This window comes from Meriones unguiculatus, chromosome 6 (assembly GCF_030254825.1).
Source record: "Meriones unguiculatus strain TT.TT164.6M chromosome 6, Bangor_MerUng_6.1, whole genome shotgun sequence".
NCBI classification, from domain to species: Eukaryota; Metazoa; Chordata; class Mammalia; order Rodentia; family Muridae; genus Meriones; species Meriones unguiculatus.
Window position 1 is genome coordinate 136,184,772 of NC_083354.1, and position 23,141 is coordinate 136,207,912.

The window sequence follows — 23,141 nt, forward strand, 5'->3', positions numbered from 1 at the left end:
CATGAATTAAAGAGATTTGTGACAAAAAGTTAGACTTTGATAGTTTTAGTGTGCATGTGATTCTCGTCACTACTCTGTTCTATCCTTAGGAACGTCTATTGTCTAACCAACATTTTCCCATGGTCACATTCCTGTCTTCCATTGTCTTGCTTCCCTTTTGGATATTATTCCCCCAAGTACTAATAATGACAGGGAAGTGACCTGCCTTTGCACACAGAGCTGGCCTCGCCATCCACTGATATGTTACTGTTAATATGTGAAAATAAACAGATCTGTAGTCAGCAACAAAGTAGAAATATTTGAGCCGAAGGTTGAAAAGATACCCAGCCAACAGCTGGAATACAAAATATGCAATACAGAAAAATATTACTGTGGCTAGAGAGATGGCTAAGAGGTTTAGAGTGCACACTGCTCTTGCAGAAGACCAGAGTTCAGTTCCCAGCACCCATGTTGGGGAATTCATAACTACCTGTAACTCCAGCTCCACGTGGATCCAAAGCCTCTAGCTTCTGTGAACTCAGGTGCTCAGAGGCACACACAAACACACACACAAACGCATCGTTTAAAATGAATCTTTAAAAATGCTATTACCCATGAAGATTTTGTTTACAAATGTCTAAGTGTAAACCATATGCTACTGTGTACAGATCCACTAAGTGTAAGGGCTTTTATACATGCTTGCTTATTGGGCTAGCGAGATAGCTCAGGGAAAAGGGCTTGCCCTGCAAGCACGAAGACCAGACTTCAGAGTCCCAGAATCCATGTAAAGTACAGACAGATGTGGTAGGCAGTTGTGATTCCAACACTTGGGAGGCAGAGATAGGATCCACGCACAGGCTGCCTTGCTAGCTATAGTAGTCATTCTGGGCACACTCCAAGTTCAGTGAGAGACCCACTCAGGAAAGGAAGTAAAGTACAATGAAGGAAGACGCCTGAAGGCATACCACAGTTCGCGCGCACCCATGGACACATGTGCCTATATACACGTTGTCATGCATACACATGCACACCCACATCACACAGATCCATAACAATGTGAAAAATGAAAGCAGGAACAGAGATGGTTTAGTAGTGCAACTGCCTGCTGCCAGGCCAGATAACTGGAGTTTATTCCCTGGACCCGCATGGCAGTCATCTGACCTCCACGTGTGCCGTGGCTGACACACACACACACACACACACACAGAAAATATTAAAGAAAGGAAAAGGGAAAACCTTTTTCTTAAGTTTTTCTGTGCTTGGTAGATAGAATTTCCAAGAGGGTTGATTATGTTCATTACTATGGCTACTGAAACACCTGTGGGTTTTTTTTTTTAAAGAAATGTACTAATATATTTTATTTTGTGATCTTAAAGGTAAAATTCACTCCATTAAAACAAATACTTATTAAAATTTTTAAAATCTGTGCTTTTACTGTTACCTTAACCCAGAGGAAATTCTTGAATGTTGTTCCTCAGTGGTTTATAACAGGCACACATTCATTTCTTGAATAAAGTTTCTATGCAAATAGCTAGCCATTATTAGCAATGAATTGGTGAAGGGGGTTGGAGAGATGGCTCAGTGGCTAAGAGCTCTTGCTGGTCTTGGAGAAGAGCCAGGTTTGATTCCCAGTGGTATCTGATGCCCTCTTCTGGTATCTTTGGACACTGTATGCATGTGGTGCCCAGACATAAAGGCAAGCAAAACACTTCAAAAATATTGAAAAGTTTGTGTACAAGGTTAGGTAGCCTCCTAAGGAAAAACAATCTGCAGATAAACAATATCACAGTAAAATGTTTTTGTTTGTTTTGTTTTTAAAATGTTCTGTATAACACACTATGTTGCCAAAGTTGACCTCAAAACATCCTGCTCTTATTTTTCTCTTTATAGTTTAATTTATCTCTTATTCATAAAGCTAATCCATCATTAATGTTAGTAGAAATATACCCATAATCGTGTCTGACTTTTGCAACTTAATGAAAATGCAAACTAAATTCCGATGTAAAACTAATCAAATGAAGTTTCCTAGGCCACTTATAGCACAGCATTTTGGCGCTATGAAATACTCCTGCCTGATCCAATGTCTTCTCAACTCTGAAAAGTGGTAAAGAAAACCCAAAGGACTGAAAACTACCAGAAACATGGTTGGTTGAAGACAGGCCGCTCCCCGGGAGAAAGCAGTGCTTGTTGGTTATGAGATCCACATGCTTCATATGGTCACATTTTCTACTGTATTACTGTTTCCTAGTCATTACCTTGCTTTCATTTTTATTATCTTCTACTTTGAATTCATTTTAAAATTCATTTTCTAGCTTGTTAGGCTACAATGCTGCACACCACTTTCATTTATTGCAGAGTTCTTAGGTTCTTTGTTTCATTGTGACTTTCAGCTCAGTTATAGGGCAGCGTCTTTTGTCATTCCCAGGTATAGAGAGGCTTAATTTTGCATTTTGTTAAGTTCAAATTTACCTACAATTGTGTTAGCATAACATAAGACTAAATTTTTTAGATCTTCCCCCTTAACTTTAACTGCAAAGGATGACTGAATTTTATGAATATCCCTGTGTGCTAAGAAAACTCAATTCTAGCTATTTACCATAAAACTCATGTCTGTTCAGCCAAAGATGGCAATCACGTTTTCATAGTTACTTGATCTCTGTGAATAGCAGAAATATGTAAGATATGTCGGGGAACCTGTGGTGAGACAAACCAAGAGCAGAAAAGACAAATGATAGCATGAAAATAAAGGAGGAATCACTAGCGTAATACAGCGAGTAGACCTTGGTGATCTTGAGCAGGCGGCATGGAGGGAAAGCTCCTTAACAAGCACACACTTCTTGGGAGACACGTGGGGCTAGCCCTCATGAGACACGACTGAAAACAGAGCTGGGATGGCTGCGTGTGCTGTGCAGGCTGTTAACCCAGCACTCTGGGGCAGATCTCTGGAGTCTGAGGTCACCCTGGTCTACAGAATGAGTCTCAGGCAAGCCAGGGCTGCATATGATTCCTATCTAATAATGATGATGATGAAGAAGAATTATAGTTATAATACTAGAATCATTTTGCAACCATTAAAAATATTTAAATAGTTTCAAAAAAGTTTTCCCACCATGATTAGGTTAAAAAATGAGTCATTCTAAGGATATGTTAGAGAAGTTGGGGTTAAGATATGCCAAGATTTTACCAGAGAATACACGAGAATTACAAAGAGCACTGGGAAGTATGTGTTTCTGTTTTGCGAGGCTCAGCTGGCACCCTGCCAAGGCAAGCCTGTTCCGTTCACTTGTGAATTGACTAGTCTTCGGGGCATAAGCTGTCCTATCAGACCACCCAGAAACCACTATTGCTAGGAACCTCTGCCAGGAAGGAAGAATATCCCTGCAGGTGACAATTCTGAAAGTGAATAAACTGAAATATACAAAATTCATAAAGATGAGGTATCTTTAAGATTGTTGGAGTACAAAGTGATTACTGCTGAAGTTTCCCTTTTTTCACCTACTAACACTGGTGAGCTATTGGAAGTTCTCGACGTCTGGCGTATTTTATAGGTGTTTGAAGACTGTGCCTAACTTTAAAAGCCCCAGTCATTTAGTAGCCATTTCTAGGATACAGGACACAGGCGGAACTAGCTACACTAAGAAAGGGACCTGGAGCCTCTCTACACATAAATATCTCCTTCTGCAGCTGAATTGCAAAACATAACCTCGCTGAACCACTTGAACAAACTTCAAAAGGAACTTCAACCACTCACCTGGATACAAGCCAGAGGCTCATTTGTCCAAATTGAATATCCACCAACTAAATATATTCTCTCATTATGGACAGCAACTCCAGATTCATTCTGGCCTAAAGTAAAGAGAATTGAGTAAAAAGAAAAAAAAAATCCATTTCTTGCATGTTTTAATTAACCCTTTTGCCACCAAGGGATGCAGTTTTCCCCTGTGGCATATTTGTATACTCCACAGGAATTTTGCAGCAATTAATCACTGTCTCCAGAACTAAAATGAGTTAGCCACTACTTCTCAAAGAGTGAATCTATGTCTAGTTAGGAGCAGGCCAAAGTATCTATTAGCCAACACCTTATTAAATGTAGCACTGCATATAGCAACAGCAAACTGTTTAGAACCAACAATTCCAAATTATTCTGTATGCCATTAGTTTATAGTGGTGGAAATAAGGAATATTTTAGATATGGAAACATCCATTGTACTCCATATAACATTTGTGTCCACAAGAATATAGGCAAGTGCTTACCTTTATGAAGTAACAACTGCAACCCTGAGGCAAAAAAAAAAAAAAAAAAAAAGCCCAGCCATGCCCCTGCATGCCTCAAATGAAGATAAATGGCAGCCAAAACAGATACAGTTACCACCACCCTTCCTTTACACAGTCAACAGTTAAGATTATATTAAAGTTCCCAAGCTGAGACCAGTCTGCACTCTCCCTAGATACTGGCACGCCAGGATGATGAAAGGATTCCCCTCCCATTTCAAAGAGAAGACAGCATAACTCACTACCATACTACCATACGCTTTTCCCTGGAGGCAATCAGAGAGTGTAGGTCTACTTTTATTGATGAGCTGACATGGGACTGACTGGAGTAATAGTTGAAGGCAGAATCACAGATCTAGGGATCTAGAATCTGAGATACCACTATACCTGAGAGTCCGGTACTTAAAATAAGCCTAAAAGTCATTTTGCAAAAAGGAGCTTGATAGAGAGCATCTGATAGCCGGCTGTGGTCCCAGTGCTGCCTCCCAGCAGTGTCTGTGAGTGACTGGAGCCCCACTCTGCATAGTAAATGTCTTCAAGAACTGCTCTAACCCACCATTTATAGTTTGTGATTTTTCCACTGACTTAAAACAGCCCGGCGAGGGACGCTGCCAACGGTGGACGCTCCTCATAGGAGCCCATAGAGGGACTGTTTTCTGCTCCATCTAGAACATTAGGGCAAGGGCATTATTGCCACGGTCACTCCACTTCTCTCTGCGATGAATTGGGGCCACTTCTATGATTGCTCTGCAAATACCTGGGGAGGGATGTGTGGCCAGAAATGCAGCTCAGAGAGTTGCACAGAGCAGCTCTAAAGTTTAATTTCCAGACTACACAGAGAAACAACATACAGGCGTGAAAAACAGTGACAACCACCATTCTCCTCAAGTCCCAAGAGATAAAAAAAAAAGGACTGAGCAGCGAGCAGTGGAACATAAACTATGCTTGTGGCCAAGCTGGTAGAGTGCCAGCCCAGCATGTGCAGTACCCAGCACTACATGCAATGGGACGGGCAACACGCAAGTGTGACCCTGGGAGAAGGCAGGTGGTGGGAGGGCATCAGAAGTCTCTGAAGCCAGCCTGATGTACGGGAGACCCTGACCTTTACTTACTGTCTTTTTAAATCTCCGTTTCATGTGCATTGGTGTTTTGTCTGCATGTGTGTCTGAGTGGGGGTGTCGGATCCTCTGGAACTAGAGCTACAGACGGCTGTGAGCTGCCATGTGGGTGCTGGGAACTGAACCTGGGTCCTTGGGAAGAGCAAACAGTACTCTTAACCATGGAGCCATTTCTCCAGCCCTGAAACCCTAACTTTTAAAAAAAGAATACATAATTATTAACTATTTTTGTGCCTTTTCCCTCCTACCTGTGTTAAAGTTCTCACACAATTATCAATTGATGAAAAGGGAGTTGATACACTTTTCTCATTCAGATGAGAATCTACACAGAGGCCAAATAGGAACTGTATTGCCAGCCACCTGAACAAGCCCTGCTTTTAGCTATCAACTGTTCAGGTCTTCCTGGGTAAAGAAAACAATTGGAATTACCCCCCATTCACATAATATTTAGAGATGAACTCTGGATGTCCAAGAAACAAGTATGGAGATGTTTTGAATCTCTATTCTACTTTTTGTTTTTATATTTAGACATTTCAAAAATATTTTTATTTTCTTTGTATGTGTGCCTATGTGTGTACTTACTACATTACATGTGTTCTGGGGTCTTAAGATCCCCTGCAACTGGAATTACAGACAGTTGTGAGATGTTACCAGGGTGGTGGGTATCAAACCCACATCCTTTAGAAGAGTAACTAGTACTCTTAGCCCTCTCTCCAGTCCCTATTTTTGTTTTTAATTTGCTTAACCAAAGATACTTGCCAGTCAACAAGTTGAAATTACAGCGTGTCCACTGATCAGTGTCAATGTTGTAAGAGTCTATATGACGCACAAGAATCCGGTCATTATTATAATCCAGGTCATTGCCTCCAAGAACATAAAGCTTCCTCTGCACAGCAGCCATGGAGTGATAGACCCTTCTCTGTAGCATGGGGCTGCGGCTTATCCACTTATTCTGGAAAAAAAAAATTAGGTTTATTGGGTTAAAGAGACCTCACAAATACCAAAGGCAATGAGTGGTGCCTCATTAGCAATAAGAACCCTAGTGTCACCCACATCTTATCTGCATATGATTTATGTGTTGAGAGGCATGGCTTTTGTACCATGAACACACACACACACACAAAAAAAAAAAAAAACTGCATAATCTTGGATTTGGACTTACATGAAAATTTTTGGTAGGTTTGCCTTTTGCATTTTGCATATGCAATTATGAAATTTCATGATGCTTAACTCATGGAAGTTACGCAGGCTTGAGCACATGGCTGGCACAAGAGAGAAGACAGTGTGTAATTGAAACAGTCTAGGTGGAGACTGCTAAGCCATCACTCACGTGCAACCTTAAGCATTCGCTGAACTCCTCTGTGCTTGTCTATACAATTGGGATAATAAAACCTGCATGAGAGCCAGTTCTGATTTAGAAAATGCCTCACAGGTAAAAATGTCCAGTGCATGCTCTCTGTTTTAAAAAAATACGGGATTGGGGCCAAGAGTGGTGGTGACAGCCTTTCATTCCAGAATTCGGGAGGCATAGGCAGGCAGATCTCTGTGAGTTCAAAGCCAGTCTGGTCTATGCACTGAATTTCAGGTTAGACAGGGCTGCAAAGTAAGACGTTGCTTAAAAAAAAAAAAAAAGACATACACACATTGAGTAACAAAGGTCCCAGAGAAGTTGTGGGGGTAACTTTCCCTTTTTTTTTTTTTTTTTACCAACATTAACCTGAGATCAGAGGACAAGCTAAGATTTTAAGATTTGGCTCAGTTATAAAATTACTGTTTTCTTTGTAGCGAATCCTCTCATGCTTTAGCATATTTACAGTTATGCCTTTTGCCAAATAGGGCAATTAGTTCTAGACATATTTATATTGGTAGAAGGCCAAGTTTTACATGGCAATGTCAAAGAATGGAGAAATCTTTAATATTTGGCTCTAGATGGTCCTTAGTATTGAGAAACCGTGATCAGCCCCTCAAGACAAGATTCCGATTTAAAATGCAATACAAATTTTAAAATTTTATGAAAGTCAACCATGGCTTTAAATTTAAGTCTCAACTAACTGACAGACAACTAAACCAAGTGATATATCAATAAATAAACCTAACCACTTCCTTCACAAACACTCAATGTATAGGAAGAACCTCATTTCCTTGTTGCCAAGACAGAATTGGACTTGAACCAGAAAAATCATGATGTTTTGCATGCATAGAATTTCACCAGTTCACAAAGCTGTAAGGAAAAAAAAGCAGACTACAAGCACATGCTTATATAAACATTGGCATATATATATATATTATAGGCACTTATCGCTATAGGAATGCATAATGTAGCATTCAGTCACTGCAGGCGCACACACTGGCGTTTCTCCACAACAGACACACAGTGTGGCCTTCACAACAGGCACTCAGTGTGGCATTTCTTCACGATAGGCACACTGTGGCATTTCTTCACGATAGGCACACTGTGGCATTTCTTCACTATAGGCACTCAGTGTGGCATTTCTTCACGATAGGCACTCAGTGTGGCATTTCTTCACGATAGGCACTCAGTGTGGCATTTCTTCACGATAGGCACTCAGTGTGGCATTTCTTCACTATAGGCACAGTGTGGCATTTCTTCACGATAGGCACTCAGTGTGGCATTTCTTCACTATAGGCACACAGTGTGGCATTTCTTCACGATAGGCACTCAGTGTGGCATTTCTTCACGATAGGCACACTGTGGCATTTCTTCACGATAGGCACTCAGTGTGGCATTTCTTCACTATAGGCACACAGTGTGGCATTTCTTCACGATAGGCACTCAGTGTGGCATTTCTTCACGATAGGCACTCAGTGTGGCATTTCTTCACTATAGGCACAGTGTGGCATTTCTTCACGATAGGCACTCAGTGTGGCATTTCTTCACGATAGGCACACTGTGGCATTTCTTCACAACAGGCACTCAGTGTGGCATTTCTTCACAACAGGCACTCAGTGTGGCATTTCTTCACGATAGGCACTCAGTGTGGCATTTCTTCACAACAGGCACTCAGTGTGGCATTTCTTCACTATAGGCACACTGTGGCATTTCTTCACAACGGGCGCACAGTGTGGCATTTGCTTACTATAGGCACACACTGTGGCATTTATTCATTATAGGCATGCATTAGCTCATTTCTAATTTTTCAGGGTAAACTGGAGACAAAAAGAAGTTGTTAGTTTGAGAGATTTATACTGTCCAGCTCCTCTGAACACAGACCCTCCTCAATAAAATACAGTCTTTAATAAATAGTCAAATAGATTTGAGACATTTTGCTAAAAAACATCTTTAATGCATTATGCTTGAGTGAATCGAACAATTCCGACGATGCTTATCTGGGTGTTTTCTTTGCGATAACCTATTACAGCATTAGGAGTCGGTGTTTACATTAGCAGTCCAGTCCCCTGCCACAAGACTGTAGATGCCATCTGGTTTGCAAAGCCTGCCTACATCCCTGATTATATCTTTAGCTTCCTTCTCGGCAGTGCCTGCCAGGTGAGCCGCCACCCGCCGCAAAGGCGAAGCAGCAGCGAGGCCTGGTGGGGTCATTCCTAATAAGCTGGCGTGTGAATACTAATCAGTAGTGGGAAAGCAGAGGTCACCCAGCCTGCCTGTTGGCAGGTAGCGATGTGCTCCGTGGCAGATGGCAGGCATTATCGACTCTCCACAAAGGCCTAGCAGAGAAATAAGCACCAGGGCTGAATGATAGAGTTATTGAGATTCTGAGCAAGATGCAAGCAGATGTGATGTTTGCCAGTACCCACCGTAAACAATATGCCAGCAGAATCCTTAAAAAAGAGCATGTGTGTACAAACACGAAACAGAGCTCATTTCAGCAATGTTAATGCCGTCTTCCTCCTTAACCATGTGTGCACCAAACTCCGGCTTCGGCAGTTAGTGATCTCTCATGAGACAGCTGACCCGTGAACATCCAATCTCTGCAATCTACAGCTTCTCATAATGCCAGGAAACACACTTGTGAAAGGAGAAATGCCTTCCTCAGTCAAGCCATTGTTAAAAATGCAGCAGGGACGCTCGGGACACTGTGCACAGGCTTGTGGCACATACCCATGTGCAGTCTGCCGAAGTCAACCTGTTGTTTCCTACCCTAAGATTGCCAGATGATAGATATCAACCCCCATGTCACGCCATATTGGAATACTGTCACAATCAAGACATATTTAGATATCCAAGTCAAGGAAAGGGCAAAATTCAGCAGGCATCTGCACGGTTTAGATATTTCGATAGAAAGAGAAGAGAATAAAAACATTCTTCTTCTAGGGGAAAGAGGAGATTCAGTGTGCCAAAGGTGCACAGAAAGGACCCAGCTATTGGAGACATGATATTCCCAGATTCTTTCAGATACATTTAATTCATGTTTGTCCTAGGTATAGAATATTGTTGGCTATATTAAGTCAAATGACATTATTTGATTTGAGAATAACAAGGTCATAGTGATGTTTTCTGCTCCAAATGGCGTCCCTTACAGAAGGACATGGCTATAGTCAAAGCCCCCTCTGCACTAAGCAAAGCTCTGCAGCATTACATATAGCATGGAGCTAGAGGAGCTGACAGCTTGCCATCATAATAGGGAACCAAAGGCTTTCCCTCAAGATGCTTGCTTTTCCCCACCTCGCTTAAGGTGCATTTGTCCCAGTTAATAAATCCTGGGGAATTCGTTTTTTTTGTGTGATTTATTTTAATTGTTTTATTTATTACATTTTTTTGTTTTTTGTTTTTCTTTTCTGGGGAACTGTTTAACATGTGTTTTAATGAAGGTAATGACTTCTCATCACGCTTACCTGGTTAGGCTCGTACACCATCAGTCTGTTTTGATACTGTGCTGTGTTAGTCACGCCACCTGCAGGAGAGGAGCACATGTTAGTTTCCTGTGGACAGGAAACAGGGCCTTCCAAAGTAAGGCTGGGCTACAATCCAAGGGCAGTGAGCTACCGCTGTACCTGTGCACTCTCAAACAACACAACAATTAAACTTATTTTAGAAGCTGATTCCTCCTCCAGAAGCATTTCCATGGCAATCTGCTTGAGAGGCACAGTGAAGACACTGATGGTGCAAGAAGCCTCCGGTTCTAGCTGCTGTGCATGGCCAGATCAAGGCAAAGGAGTGGGGTGACTGCAGCACACACAGATTACATTTCTCTCTCTAATTTATCTAGGGACAGAATTATACAGACAGTACCCGTCCTTGGCTAAGTGGGCGATGTCAGAGCTCCTAGCTCTGTGCACTAGCAAGGTGACAGCTTGCTATGGTTTTGATGAACACATATAGCAAAAGTCACTAGCTATCAAAAGATAGGGCCAGCAGTGTGTGGTAGAGAACAACAATATCCATGACTGTGCTACATGGAAAAGTAGAAACAGAAGAATTGTATTTAATAATACATTTTACTTACCTCAATTTGATAAGCATATCTTAATCTGAAGTCCATATATAATTTACTGAGGATTTTTTTTATAAAAATCTTCAAAACCCAGAGTGTTTTTGATACAGTACAGATTTGATACAGCCACATTCCAAGCATTTAATGTGACACATGGAGCTAGAGGCTAATGTCTACCAAGGGAAACAGCATACTCTAAACTAGCTAGCAGCTAATGGCTACCAAGTGAAACAGCACACTCTAAACTCCAGTGCAATCACTTCGGTCAACTTTTTAAAAAGTCCTTTCTACAAGCTTATATTTAAGAGACTTCAGACCTTCTACTTAATTAGGAACTGTAAGAATCAACATTTTAAGCTGCTTTTTCTACTTGTCCCCACATAGGTTGAAGACAGTTTGAAATCAGAAACTTGCTGAATGCAGACAGGATAGCATAAGTAGACCATCTCACATCTGGTCTCAAGTGAGGTGCGACAGTGAAAACAAAGGAACAATGAAAATTCTGTACAAAATTATCTTCAGATTTTGTGTAAAACATAGCTTAACTTTTACTCTTGGGTGGAAAAAGTCTAAGAACAGCACATCAACCACAAAGTGAGATATTTTTAAGCAATTCAACAATGGGAATATGAGGACTTAAAACCTATCTTCATCAATACTGCCATAAGTAGTTCTAGATAGTATAAAAGAATATGCTTAATAAGTGTCATAAAAACATGACTCTAAATTATGAACTCAAAATTGGATCAGGTGCAAAAGATGTTCCTATAGAGTCCCCCACCTCCCCAATTTTGAAGACATAGATGGCTAAAGCTTACGCTGCTTTTTGGCAGTAGGACCCTGGCCTTGCTTTTTCAAATTTATTTACTTTAGATTAATATAACTATAATGATGTTCTCTGTCTTTTTGAAATGTCAATTATTTTAAGATACTTGCCACTTTTAGGAAACAGTATCTTTTTGAGAATCCAGATCTCTTTGAAATATAATTATGAAGGAAAAATGATCTCCTTCTCCCTGTTTTCAGGAGAGGAAAAGAGCCTGACTTTGATATGGCCTAATTCCAGAGAAAAAGGTTGCAAACTGAGGAACAACTGAGTGTGCCTGACACAGCCACTAGGTAGCCTTCTTCCAAAGTCCTTCATTTGCTCCCTCTGGTGCTGAGGAAAACCTAGTGTTTTCATAGAGCTGATTCCAAACTCCGTTTTCATCTTTGTCCTCCTTGACTGTCTTACGTCACCCAGCAGTTTGTTTGATTTGTTTTTGTTTTTTGTGCTGACAGCCTGAATGCTCTGAGCAGGTCTTTACCATCACCTCCATCACCAAGAATTAAGTGAATCAGAGTCCAGAGGATTAATATGTAACTCCAAGCTGACTTAGAATAACCCCTAACATCAATACCACTAGATACATGAAGAGATGGGCTCTGTATTTATTTTGATATACAATTTGACTTATGTTGGGATTTTAACTTCAGGTTTCTTAAATGTGGATCTCTGTGAATTCAAGGCCAGTCTGATCTACAGAGTGAGTTCCAGGACTTACAAAGAATTGCTCAGATGTGGCCAATTGGCAGCTCAGTCTCCATGTGGATCTCTGAGTGAGGGGAGCAGGGGCTGCCTCTAGCTGAACCCAGTTGACTGCTCTTTGATCATTCCTCCTGGTGATGCAGCCTTGCCAGGCCACGGAGAAAGAGCAGGCAGTCCTGATGAGACTTAACAAGCTATGGGCAGATGGCAATAGTGGAGAACTCCCCTTTCAGTGGACTATGGAAAGAGGATAAGGGGAAGAGGGAGAAAGGGTGGCACTAGGAGAAGTTGAGGGAGGGGGCTTCAATTGGGATATATAATGAATAAATTGTGAAGAAAAAAAATTAAAAAAGAAATGGAAAAAAGAATTGCTGCCTCAAAAAGAAAGAAATTAAAGGAAAGAAAGAACCACATTTAAGAAATCTGAAGTTAAAATCCCAACTTAGAGTCAAATTGTACATTAAAATAAATATAGAGCTGTATTTCCTTTTACCCCCAATATTTGCTTCCGGTCTGATTAAAAATGAAACGTTGAAAAATTCTCTCTTGGCAAAACCATTTAAGAATAGTGAATCTGTGGAGACCGCACATGTGTTCAAGGCTAGAATGAATGCCCAGTGCATGTGTTGGGGGCCATAATCCACCTGATCACTGTCCACGCCGCCTCTAACCATTTATTTATTTATTTATTTATTTATTTATTTATTTATCTATTTATTTATTTATTTGTTTTTATTTTTTATTAGTTACATTTTATTAACTCCGTATCGCAGCTGTATCCCGCTCCCTCATTCCCTCCCAAACCCTCCTTACCTTTCTCATTTCCTCCCTGCCCCTTTCCAAGACCACTGATTGGGGAGGACCTCCTCCCCTTTCATCTGACCCTGTTTTATCAGGTATCTTCAGGACTGGCTGCAAAGTCCTCCTCTGTGGCCTAGCAGGGCTGGCTGCTCCTCCCTTGGGGGGTGGGAGGTCAAAGAGCCTGCCATTGAGTTCCTGTCAGAAATAGTCCCTGTTCCCCTTACTATGGAAAACCAATTGGTTACTGAGCTACCATGGGCTACATCTGAGCAGAGGTTCTAGGTTGTATCCATACATGGTCCTTGGTGGAGTGTCAGTCTCAGAAAAGACCCCTGTGCCCAGATATATTTGGTCCTTGTGGAGCTCCTATCCTTTCCCCATCATACTAATTCCCCCTTCTATCATATGGTTCCCTGCACTCTGCTGAAGGTTTGGTTGAGTCTTCGTATCTGCTTTGATACACTGCTAGGTAGAGTCTTTCAGGGGCCCTCTGCGGTAGGCTCCTGTCCTGTTACTTGATTTCTCCTATGTCCAATGCACATCCCATTTGTCTTTCTAAGTGAGGTTGATCATCTTAGCCCGGGTCCTCTTTCTTGTTTATCTTCTTTAGGTGTATAGATTTCATCATGTTTATCATATCTTATAGGACTATCTGAGTGAGTATATACCATGTCTTTCTCCTTCTGGGATACCTCACTATTCACAGATGATATGATAGTAATCATTTCTTTAACTGAATGCAAACAGGAGGCCAAGCTCTCCCGTTCTCACTGGGAAACTCTGAAAGACCTCTACTTGTTTGAGAAACAGGGAGCAGAAGTAAGCTCTCTGGCAGTGAATGACCCACTTGATGACATCACTGAACACATTTACAGCACTATGTCTGCCCCCCACAGATTAAATGCACAATTGGTGAATCACCGTACGGCCACCACACCCCCTCTGCTCCATGGCGTATATACCAGTGATAACCATGCTGTTCAGAATTACCGCTCAGAGTCGTTACTTATTCATTTCCACAGATTCATCCAGAATATGGTTTTTATTAATCTGCACTCAATAATTAGATTCCTTAGCATTACACAAAAATTTTTACTCATACGATACTGCTCAGAAATGAGATACTGGATACCTAGTTGGGATTAAAAATAAAAGTCCCAGAGAGTTATCTGCATGATTACCTCCAGAACATGAAGACACAGGAGGCGCCTGGCAAGCCAGTGCTGTAACTTGTGCCAAGTCGGGGTGGCAAAGGGAAACTAGGGAATTGCCTCCATCTCTCTTCCTTTTGAAGTAATTTACAAATGAGCATAGAAACAAATCCATTTCTTTGCAGTAGAAAAAAAACAAATTTTACAGAAAGCATCCAAGTTTTCAACCCACATTTATTCCAAAGAGCTTCATCATTACATTCCCTTCACATTCCACTCTTCACTTCAGATTAATCTGCTGAAATGAGATGCTAAGGATTTGCATACAGATTTGACTATACAAAAATAGATATGAAATTAATAACAGTCTCTATATGTTTTAATTTCTCCTAGTCTGGAGTACCCTTGCCTGCAGCAGTCTTCCTGGCTCTGAAAGTCATCAAGCTGATTTGTCTGCTCCAGGTTATGATGCCACATGCTGCTGCTCTGTCCCCTGCAATCAGAGCACTTGCAAAGATAGATTCCATTCCTTCTTCTATCGAGTATATTTTATAGATTGGCAGTTTGATCTCCCTCCCCCACCCCAGGAGGGATAATCTGCATCGTAACAGCTTTCTATAGATACAGCTGTCATTAAATATGCCAGCTCATATCAGCATCCATTTTTAAAAACCAAGTTTTCTCTAACTTTGAAGTATCACAGTCAAAGCTAACACTTCTCAGCCAAAATTGAAAATGAGCAACCCTGTCTTATACTTTTGAACTGCACCTTAAAGATATACTGCGGGTTCCCCAAAGTCAAATAAGTCTTTAAAAACTGCCAGGAGGAATGAAAAGTTACTACCATGCTACCGGAGTGAGAAGCGCATTTTATCATCAAGACAAGAGGAAAGCATTTTTCTCAAGCTTCCCTGTACAGCCCGCCACAAAACTGTGTCAAATGGATGAATGCGCACCAGAGAGGATGACAAGCCACTGCCACACAGCCTTTGTCTCTGCTACGAGACACGCTAAGCATTCACACAGTGTTCAGGACAACAATGGCTCAACACTGACAGCTTCTACAAAGCCGGGGTCATGTGCTCCGGCCTGAGTCGGTCCTGGTCTGACGCTTTCTTTCTCTTGTTGAAAATTACATTTGTTTATTGGCTGACTGGGGGAGAAAGGCATGCATGTGTGCTAGAGCCTGTGTGTGGAGGTCAGAGGGCAATTTGCTGTTGGAGGTCCTCTCCTTCCACCAGGAAAGGGCCCAGTGACCGGATGTTGGCCTGTAGTAGGCACTGTCAGGAGCCTTTACCAACTGCGTCATCTGACAGGCCCTGCTAGTTTTTGGTTTGGGTTTGTTTTCTCCACAAACAAAGAAATATCACTTTGGTGTGTAGGCAGCGCTTGCTTATGTTCAAGAAGGAGAAGCCTGCTGTTTCTCCCACGGCTAATGCTAGGGCACCACTGAGAGCAAGATGCAAGGACCTGGGCCTCTCCACGCGCCAATGATGCCAACTGAGGCCTGGGGGAACCAGCTCGGGTGTTCTGACTCTCTTCCATACTCACCTCAAGCTGGGGGAAGAGCAGCAAGAACGGAGTTTTCCGTGGCTCCCCAAGTTTTCTCCTTGGGGAGCCACGTAGCACAGCCAACCTCAGTTCTCCAGAAGCAGAAGGAAGATTCTGATCCCCCTCAGAGGCTTAGATGACCAGTACACAGGACACACAAACAGTCCAGAGCTCACATTTGCTACAACTCTGTGGTTGTTTTATCAAAAGTTCTCACCACCTTCCTGTAAAGGACATTGATTATTAAATGTATTTTGCAGCCTGAATTTCATTTCACGTAGCATTCTTTGTTTTCTCTTATATGGCTACGTATATGCATGTTAAGTATATGTTTGTGTGTGAAGGTATGCTTGCACATATGTGTATATATGTGGAAGCTGGAGGACAACCTTGAGTGTCTTTCCTAGGCACTCTCCACTTCGTTTTTTGTTTGTGTTTGTTTCGTTTTGGAGACAGGTTTGCTCAGTGGCTTGGAGAACACCAAGCAGGCTAGGGGCTGGCCAGTGACACCAGGCTCTTCTCATCTTCCTTGGGACTACAGTGACCCCAGGCCTGGCTTACCTTTACTTGGATTCTGCACATGGAACTCAGGTTCTCCCAAGCATTTTACCCGCTGAGCTATCCCACAGGCCCAGTTGTTCTTTTAAAAAAAATTATTATTATCATTTATTACAATTTATTCACTTTGTAGTCCAGCTGTGGCCCCCTCCCTGGTCTCCTCCCAGCTCACCCTTCCTCCCTCTTCTCCCCCTAGGCCCCTTCCCCAGCCCACTGATAGGGGGGACCTCCTCCCCTTCCATCTGACCCTAGCCTATCAGGTTTCATTAGGACTGGCTGCATTGTCTTCCTCAGTGGTCTGGTAAGGCTGCTCCCCCCTCAGGGGGAGGTGATCAAAGAGCTAGCCACTGAGTTCATGTCAGAGGCAGCCCCTGTTCCCATTCCTAGGGACCTCACTTGAAGACAGAGTCTATGGGCTACATCTGTACAGGGGTTTTAGGTCCTCTCCATGCATGGTCCTTGTTTGGGGTATCAGTTTCTGCAGGCCCCATAGCTATTATTTTTTCTTTAATAAGCAGAATAACCGGCCACTGTATTTGGCCTCTTCTTTAGTAGTTTCAATTTCCTCTTATTTAAACGTATTCCAATTTTGTACTCATAGTTTAATTACCCTGAAAATGGTAACATTAAGCATGAGTTTAAAAATTAATCATTTTTATAGAATTAAACTCACTATTATCCCTGAGAACTGTGGGACAATGGGAATAGACACAAGTTCAAAAATATTATTTTATTTTGGGACAGAGTTTCATTCTCTAGCCCTGGCTAGTATAGAACATACTATGTAGCCGAGCCAGCCTTGAACACATAGCAGTCCTTCGAGATCATCTTCCTTTGTGCAAGTGTTGGGATTACAGGCAGGAGGTATCATACCCAGCTAAAAAAATACTTTTTATTATCTATTTTTACAAGTGATAAAATGGTCCATATTTTCATGGTGCTTATAATGCTGTATAAACAATTATAGCCATGACTCTTTATAATAAATTAGCATGTTGAATAACATATTTAACAATATATTAAATTAAAACTAGTATCCCTATGATTTCTGTCACTGTATGAAGCTCACACAAATGAGTGTGTAATTAATAGACTAAAACCTGTAAAAAGGAGTCTTAAACTTACAAGGTATCTATAAAAAATTGCTGCCTTTGAAAATGTAAATGATGTTTATGTCATCTAGAGCGAACAAGCATCCTAGAAAGGGGTAAGGTGTATATCACATTTCATCTTAAATAAGTGGAATCTACCGAAATGCTATGTCAACTAGGGGAACCTGCCATTTAAAATCTTATTTTTTAAAAACTTTGCTGTAATTCCCATTGCTCCGTCTGTGAGAATCCTGTCTCTGAAGGTCGTGCACAGTGTCGAGAGGGCTACGTTGCCATCCTCCAGGCAGTGATCTCCAGTGGTTTCCCTGGGTTCTTCTGAGGTCTTTGCCCTCCCACCCTCAGCCGGATTCTGCAGCCTCTTGCTATGATGTAGCTTTGAGCACCTTACATCTCCCATGTTCTTAGACAGGGCTCAGCTCCTTCACCAGCTCGGTCTCTTTGTGGTAGAACTTGGCAAACCCAAGGCTGTTCTTTCCGTGAGAAAAATTATGGAGTTTTCAAGTTAAAATAATGATTTTCGGCAATTGGTATTAAAGGCAGTCAGATTGCTATACTAAAAATGTATAGCAACAACTCTCTAATCCAGGCTACTCTACTTCCTGTATTATTGTTAAACGACTTTTCACATTTTAACTTTAGAATGGTGTTTATGTTTTCAAGACTGAATGACAGGAATACAAAAAGAAAGACTATCTTAATTCTGTCCTCCGAAAAGGGGGCACTTAAGTACCTAAAGATAATCAAATGTTGTTCATTCTCGGTAAACAAAAACAAATACCAACATTTCAGGGCACCATAATTTTTCTGCATATTTAGTTTTTCAGACATGTCATGGATAAGTTCTAATGACAATTTAGGTATGTGTTTCTCAGACCTTCGTTAAAAGTGTTAAAACTGGTGGTTGTATGGTTCAGAGGGAAAACCTAATTTTTAAAACCAGCAATAGAATTCAAATCCTGTCAAATACTGACTCTTTGTTGTTGGAGCTATTGGACCTCTTTATGCTTCATTTCTTGGGCAGCAGTAGGAAGATAAAAAAAAAAAAATGATCTTCACAACACAGCTAAATGAGGTGGGTATAAAATCTCTCACTGATTTTTTCAGGGTGTAAAAGATCTGAATGCTTTCCATCCTTTAAACCACTTTGTTTATTTTAAACGCATTGTGGATAATTCATTTCTGTTTGGCTTCCACCTCAGTTCCGCAGCAAGATTTCTTTTAACTTGTTTCGGGTGGTGGGGGGTTTAAGGCTTGAGTAGAAGTTGGAGAGAAAATGACTGGAGCCACCTGGGTGCTAGATTCTAAGACAACACAGATTTAATCCGTATTGGCTATTCCAGCTCACGGGGAACTTTCAAGCTGACATACAAACTATGACGCTCCAACCTATGTGGCTCCCTGTGTGACAGATGCCTCCAGGGCAGCAAGCCCTGCCCCTGACTAGAGCAGCTGAGGTACTGGCTGCTAAACTCCTTCCCGCAGGAGCCTCTGGGCTATTCCTCTTGTGGGAACCTTTTATCATCTGCTCATCCAAAGGCATGCCTTTTCCAGTTCTCTGTTCACAGTACTAAAAGACAACAAAAGCGTTCCAACCTAGAATCTGCTCTCATATTTTTATTTTTAAAAACGTGTCAGTTCCCTGTGTTCTCTCACAGGCCTTTCCCACGGCCCTCTCCTCAGGCCTATCACCTGGACAGGACATAATCTCAACAGAAGCTCTCATCAAGAGCTCACCTGAATCATCATCATCATCACCATTAATAACAACAACAAACTCCTGGTTTCTGCTAGTCACCACTGGTACCCAGACCCACACCCCTCATCTCTCTGAACTGGTACCTGGATCCATAGCTATCATCTCCCTCCACTGGTACCCAGACCCACAGTCCTCATTTTCCTTTCTTGGGCTTAATGTTGGAGAATCTCTTTCTTCACTGTCCCAGTCCCTCCGGCCTGTTCAGGACCCTACCATCAGTAGTCGGTACCCAGGGTTAATCCTCGTTCCTGGCACTTGGGAATTGCTCCAAATGGAAGTCTCTCTCGCCTGCATCTCTCCTTACTTACAAGTTTACTTAATGAACTTCGTTCTTTTTATGAAGAAAAGTCCCTCTGCTGATCTGGATTTCCTTTTCTAACTACACTCTCTTTTCTCAGCTAAATTTCTCTTTACATTCCTTTTTATCCTTCTTAAAGTCAAAAGAAATTTATAATGAAAAGAAAAAATGTTGCTGTCAAAAGGATTGAATTACGTATACCCCCAGAAACTGCAGAAGCTCTTCCCGTAGGTAGAAGTATAGGAGAAGGCAAACAATAACTGGAACATTATCTGATGAGCTCTGACTCAGGGATGAAATTTCAATGATATTGTGTCCCTGGGAATTACAGTAGAACAGCCAGTGTAGCCTGTACCCATAGTTTGTACCTCCTTACTTTCTCATTACACCTGAACTATGGTTCTCCGCTTTGCTCCACAGTCTATTCATCTGAATTCCCTTCCACTAGAACGTCTGTAATTGGAAAATGCAAGGCAAATATTCTGGACTCTGGTCCTTCTGTGGCACCAGATGAGCCTCACTTGTTGCAGACTCCTGTTGGGTCTCTGGGTGCTGCAAACTCCTCCCCGTCACTGACCCTGTGTACCTTAAACTTCCAGGCTTCTTCCAGAGGGCCCGCCCAGCATTCTCCTTCCTAACAAGATGCTCTTGGACCCTTTTCTGTCTCCCCACAGTAGTCATTATTCCCTCTGCAATTCTGCATTTAGTCCGAAGAACAGAAGGCAAGGTCCTCTGTCTACGTCAGAGGGAGAGGTCATAAGGAATGGAGGCAGGTAAAGGAGAGGAAGGAAGAGGGTTAGCAGGGATCAAAAAGCTGGGCAGTGTCACACACAACCTTGGAAAATTGACAGGATGCCCCATCAAGTCTTCCCGGTATCTGTCCTTCAATCTCAGCTGGCTGGGAACTGTCAGTCCTTTGTATCCATGGTTTTCGCATCTGCAGATTCAACTTGGCTTCAAAATATTTGGCAAAAAATTGTGCTAGTACCAAACACATCTGGATTTCCTGTGTCATTGTTGTCCAAACAATAAACTATACCAAGTATGTGCTCAGCATCTACACTGCAGTATGTGGGGCAACGTGCACAGACTCCATGCAAACATGATGCCATTTTAAATAAGAACATTGAGCATATGCGGGTTCCCACGTCCCTTATTTTGCTTTTATGTTTTGCAATTATGATATAATTAAATTACACCTTCCTTCCCCTTCCTCCCTGCAACCCTTCTGTCTCCACCTGAGGACTTTGCTATCAGCAGAGTGTGTGACTGCTTGCATGTGTGTGTGTTTGAGCCAGTCCCCTATAGTTCCTGAAGGACAACTACATGAACAACGACAGACACTCAGCGCGCCCAACACTGTGTTTCCTAAAAGACAAGGGAATTACTGAAGTGATTATATGACGATGTTCATGTGGAAAGTCAGGGAGGGGGAATGAATGGCAGAGAGCAGCTAGTGGAGCTGGGACCACTAGCCACAAGATGCCACTTTGCGGGCCACCTTGAAAATTACTTCCTGCTGTTCATATTATTTCTGTGTCCTGGGAAGACTCCCAGCACCACATCACATATTGCAGTTGCCTACTATCCCCAACTCTGTTGCCCCAGCAAGGACCAGAATAGGACTCATGGGAAGCCTGGAACACCGCTCAGCATCTCATGGTTGATAAGAACGGAGGTGAGTTTCATACTTGGAGTAATTGTATTATCTTATTTTAATGTTTCACATCCCAACCATAACAATGCCTGTTCTGACTTCCCAACATTTTAAATGCAAACAAAATAATATCTATGTAGACAGAGAAAAACCAAAGCAATGGTATTTTAACAACATTACTTAAAATTACCTTGTTCTAATTTTAGTAGACAGTAGAAAACCCAAAGTTCTTTCAGTAGATTGAATAAATTAAAGTAATTTAAAATGGGGAAACACAAGTTTCATTTAAACCCAACTAAGATGAAAATAAACATAGTTCTTAGGAAATCAAAGAAGCACTGACAGGTTTTTTTTTTTTAATTCCATATCTAAAAACAAAACAAAACTAAACAAAAAAAACTTAGTGCCAGGCATGGTGGTGCACGCCTTTACTCACAGCACTTGGTGGGCAGAGAGGCAGGAAGAGCTCTTTGAGTTCAAGGCCAGCCTGCTTTGCAAAGTGAGTCCAGGATAGCTAGGGATACACAGAGAAACCTCGTCCTGAAAAACCAAAACCAACCCCAAACCCTCAAAACCTTCTCTTGTCAGTTTCTGGCAGCAGGAGATGTGTTTACTGAGTTAATCATATTTATTATGGCACAGCACCAACGTATATAAGGGTGCAACACTTACTGAGAGAATCAGGAAGACATGACGTGACGCTTTTGAGTAACTACAGTATCATTTGTCTTGTTTTCTAGTTTCAAAGCACTAATTTCATGGCCAGCATCTCAGTATCTTGTTGCCATCTGATAAAAATGAACAAATAAGTTCTACAAGATGGGCTAAGATTAATTTTCCTTCCACACACACACAAAAGGATCTTTTCAGTGGTTCACATGCTACCCTGTAAAACAGCAAGCATGTATTTTTAAAAACACAGCTATAGGATACTTAATGCTTATTTTACTTCAGAAGTGTGGATTTTAAATCAAAATGGCATAGTGCATTTGTGAACTGGGTCACAGTGTCAAATGCTACAGAAGCCTTTAAAATTTGACTGTCTCCAACATCTTAAATTAAATGCTAATGGGCATATCCATCCAACCTAGCTTTCTGAATTCTCTGGTTGTCATACTGACAAGCCATGGACAGTTTTCAAACTGCCTTGACCCCAAATGGACAGGATGGGGGAGGGGGCAGAGAGGGAGTGAGCATGCTACAAATACCAAGTCTCTGAAGACACATTCATTCTGTGTTCCATGGAACAGAACCAAGCCTTTAAGATCACATTCAATAATCCACACCACCCCTACCTCAGACAGAGCTTGCAAAGTACCAGGAGGATGCCAATGACTCAACACTCTATCAACTGGAAATTCTTGATTATTTGGTCAGCGTTAAGAAATAGCTTCACACATTTTCATCTGTTCCAATAAGCCAAGCGAACATTTCCAAATCAGAGACAGGAAGATGAAATAGTCCCATCTACTTTTAAAGGGGCCCATGAGCAAATCCAGCCAGCCTCCCCCTCCCCAATTCATGGTTAAATTCACAATTGATTTATGATAAGTTAGGCCGGAGGAAAGAGGCAGACAAGCACAGGTATTAGAAATGTCACTGGCAATTCCTCCTCTTTCCAATTAAAAGCATCATACTCGACCCAGGAAAGTGGGCTTCTCATCTCAAGTGCACAGTAGGGAGAAACAAGCCTGAGAAAATTCTGATTGTTTTCATTAAATATGGTTAACACAGGCAGCATTCGTTAGGACGAGGAACAAAGAAAACGTCTTTCCTTTCACAGCAGGAGGAAAACAAAGTGAGATGACAATAAGATATACAGTAAGTTGATAGCTTTGATACGATGGAAGGGAATCACATCGGCCCTTATTGAAAGGGAAGATACTTTATCCCAGGATGGTAGGCCTGGCCAGGTTTTTGAGCTTCTGCTCCTTTAAGCATCACCG

General features: G+C 41.7%; 1 protein-coding gene across 4 annotated transcripts in view; it reads right to left on the reverse strand.

Annotated features, from left to right (window-relative positions):
• Klhl32 (kelch like family member 32) overlaps nucleotides 1-23,141 on the reverse strand; it is a 210,721-nt gene that overhangs the window by 7,766 nt on the left and 179,814 nt on the right. For all 4 annotated transcript variants that reach the window (XM_060386069.1, XM_060386070.1, XM_060386071.1 and 1 more), the window contains 3 exons: nucleotides 10,185-10,243; nucleotides 6,129-6,321; nucleotides 3,731-3,825 (listed from right to left, as the gene is read on the reverse strand). In XM_060386069.1, the coding sequence (XP_060242052.1) occupies nucleotides 3,731-3,825; nucleotides 6,129-6,321; nucleotides 10,185-10,243 (347 nt within the window). The remainder of the gene's footprint in view (nucleotides 1-3,730; nucleotides 3,826-6,128; nucleotides 6,322-10,184; nucleotides 10,244-23,141) is intronic.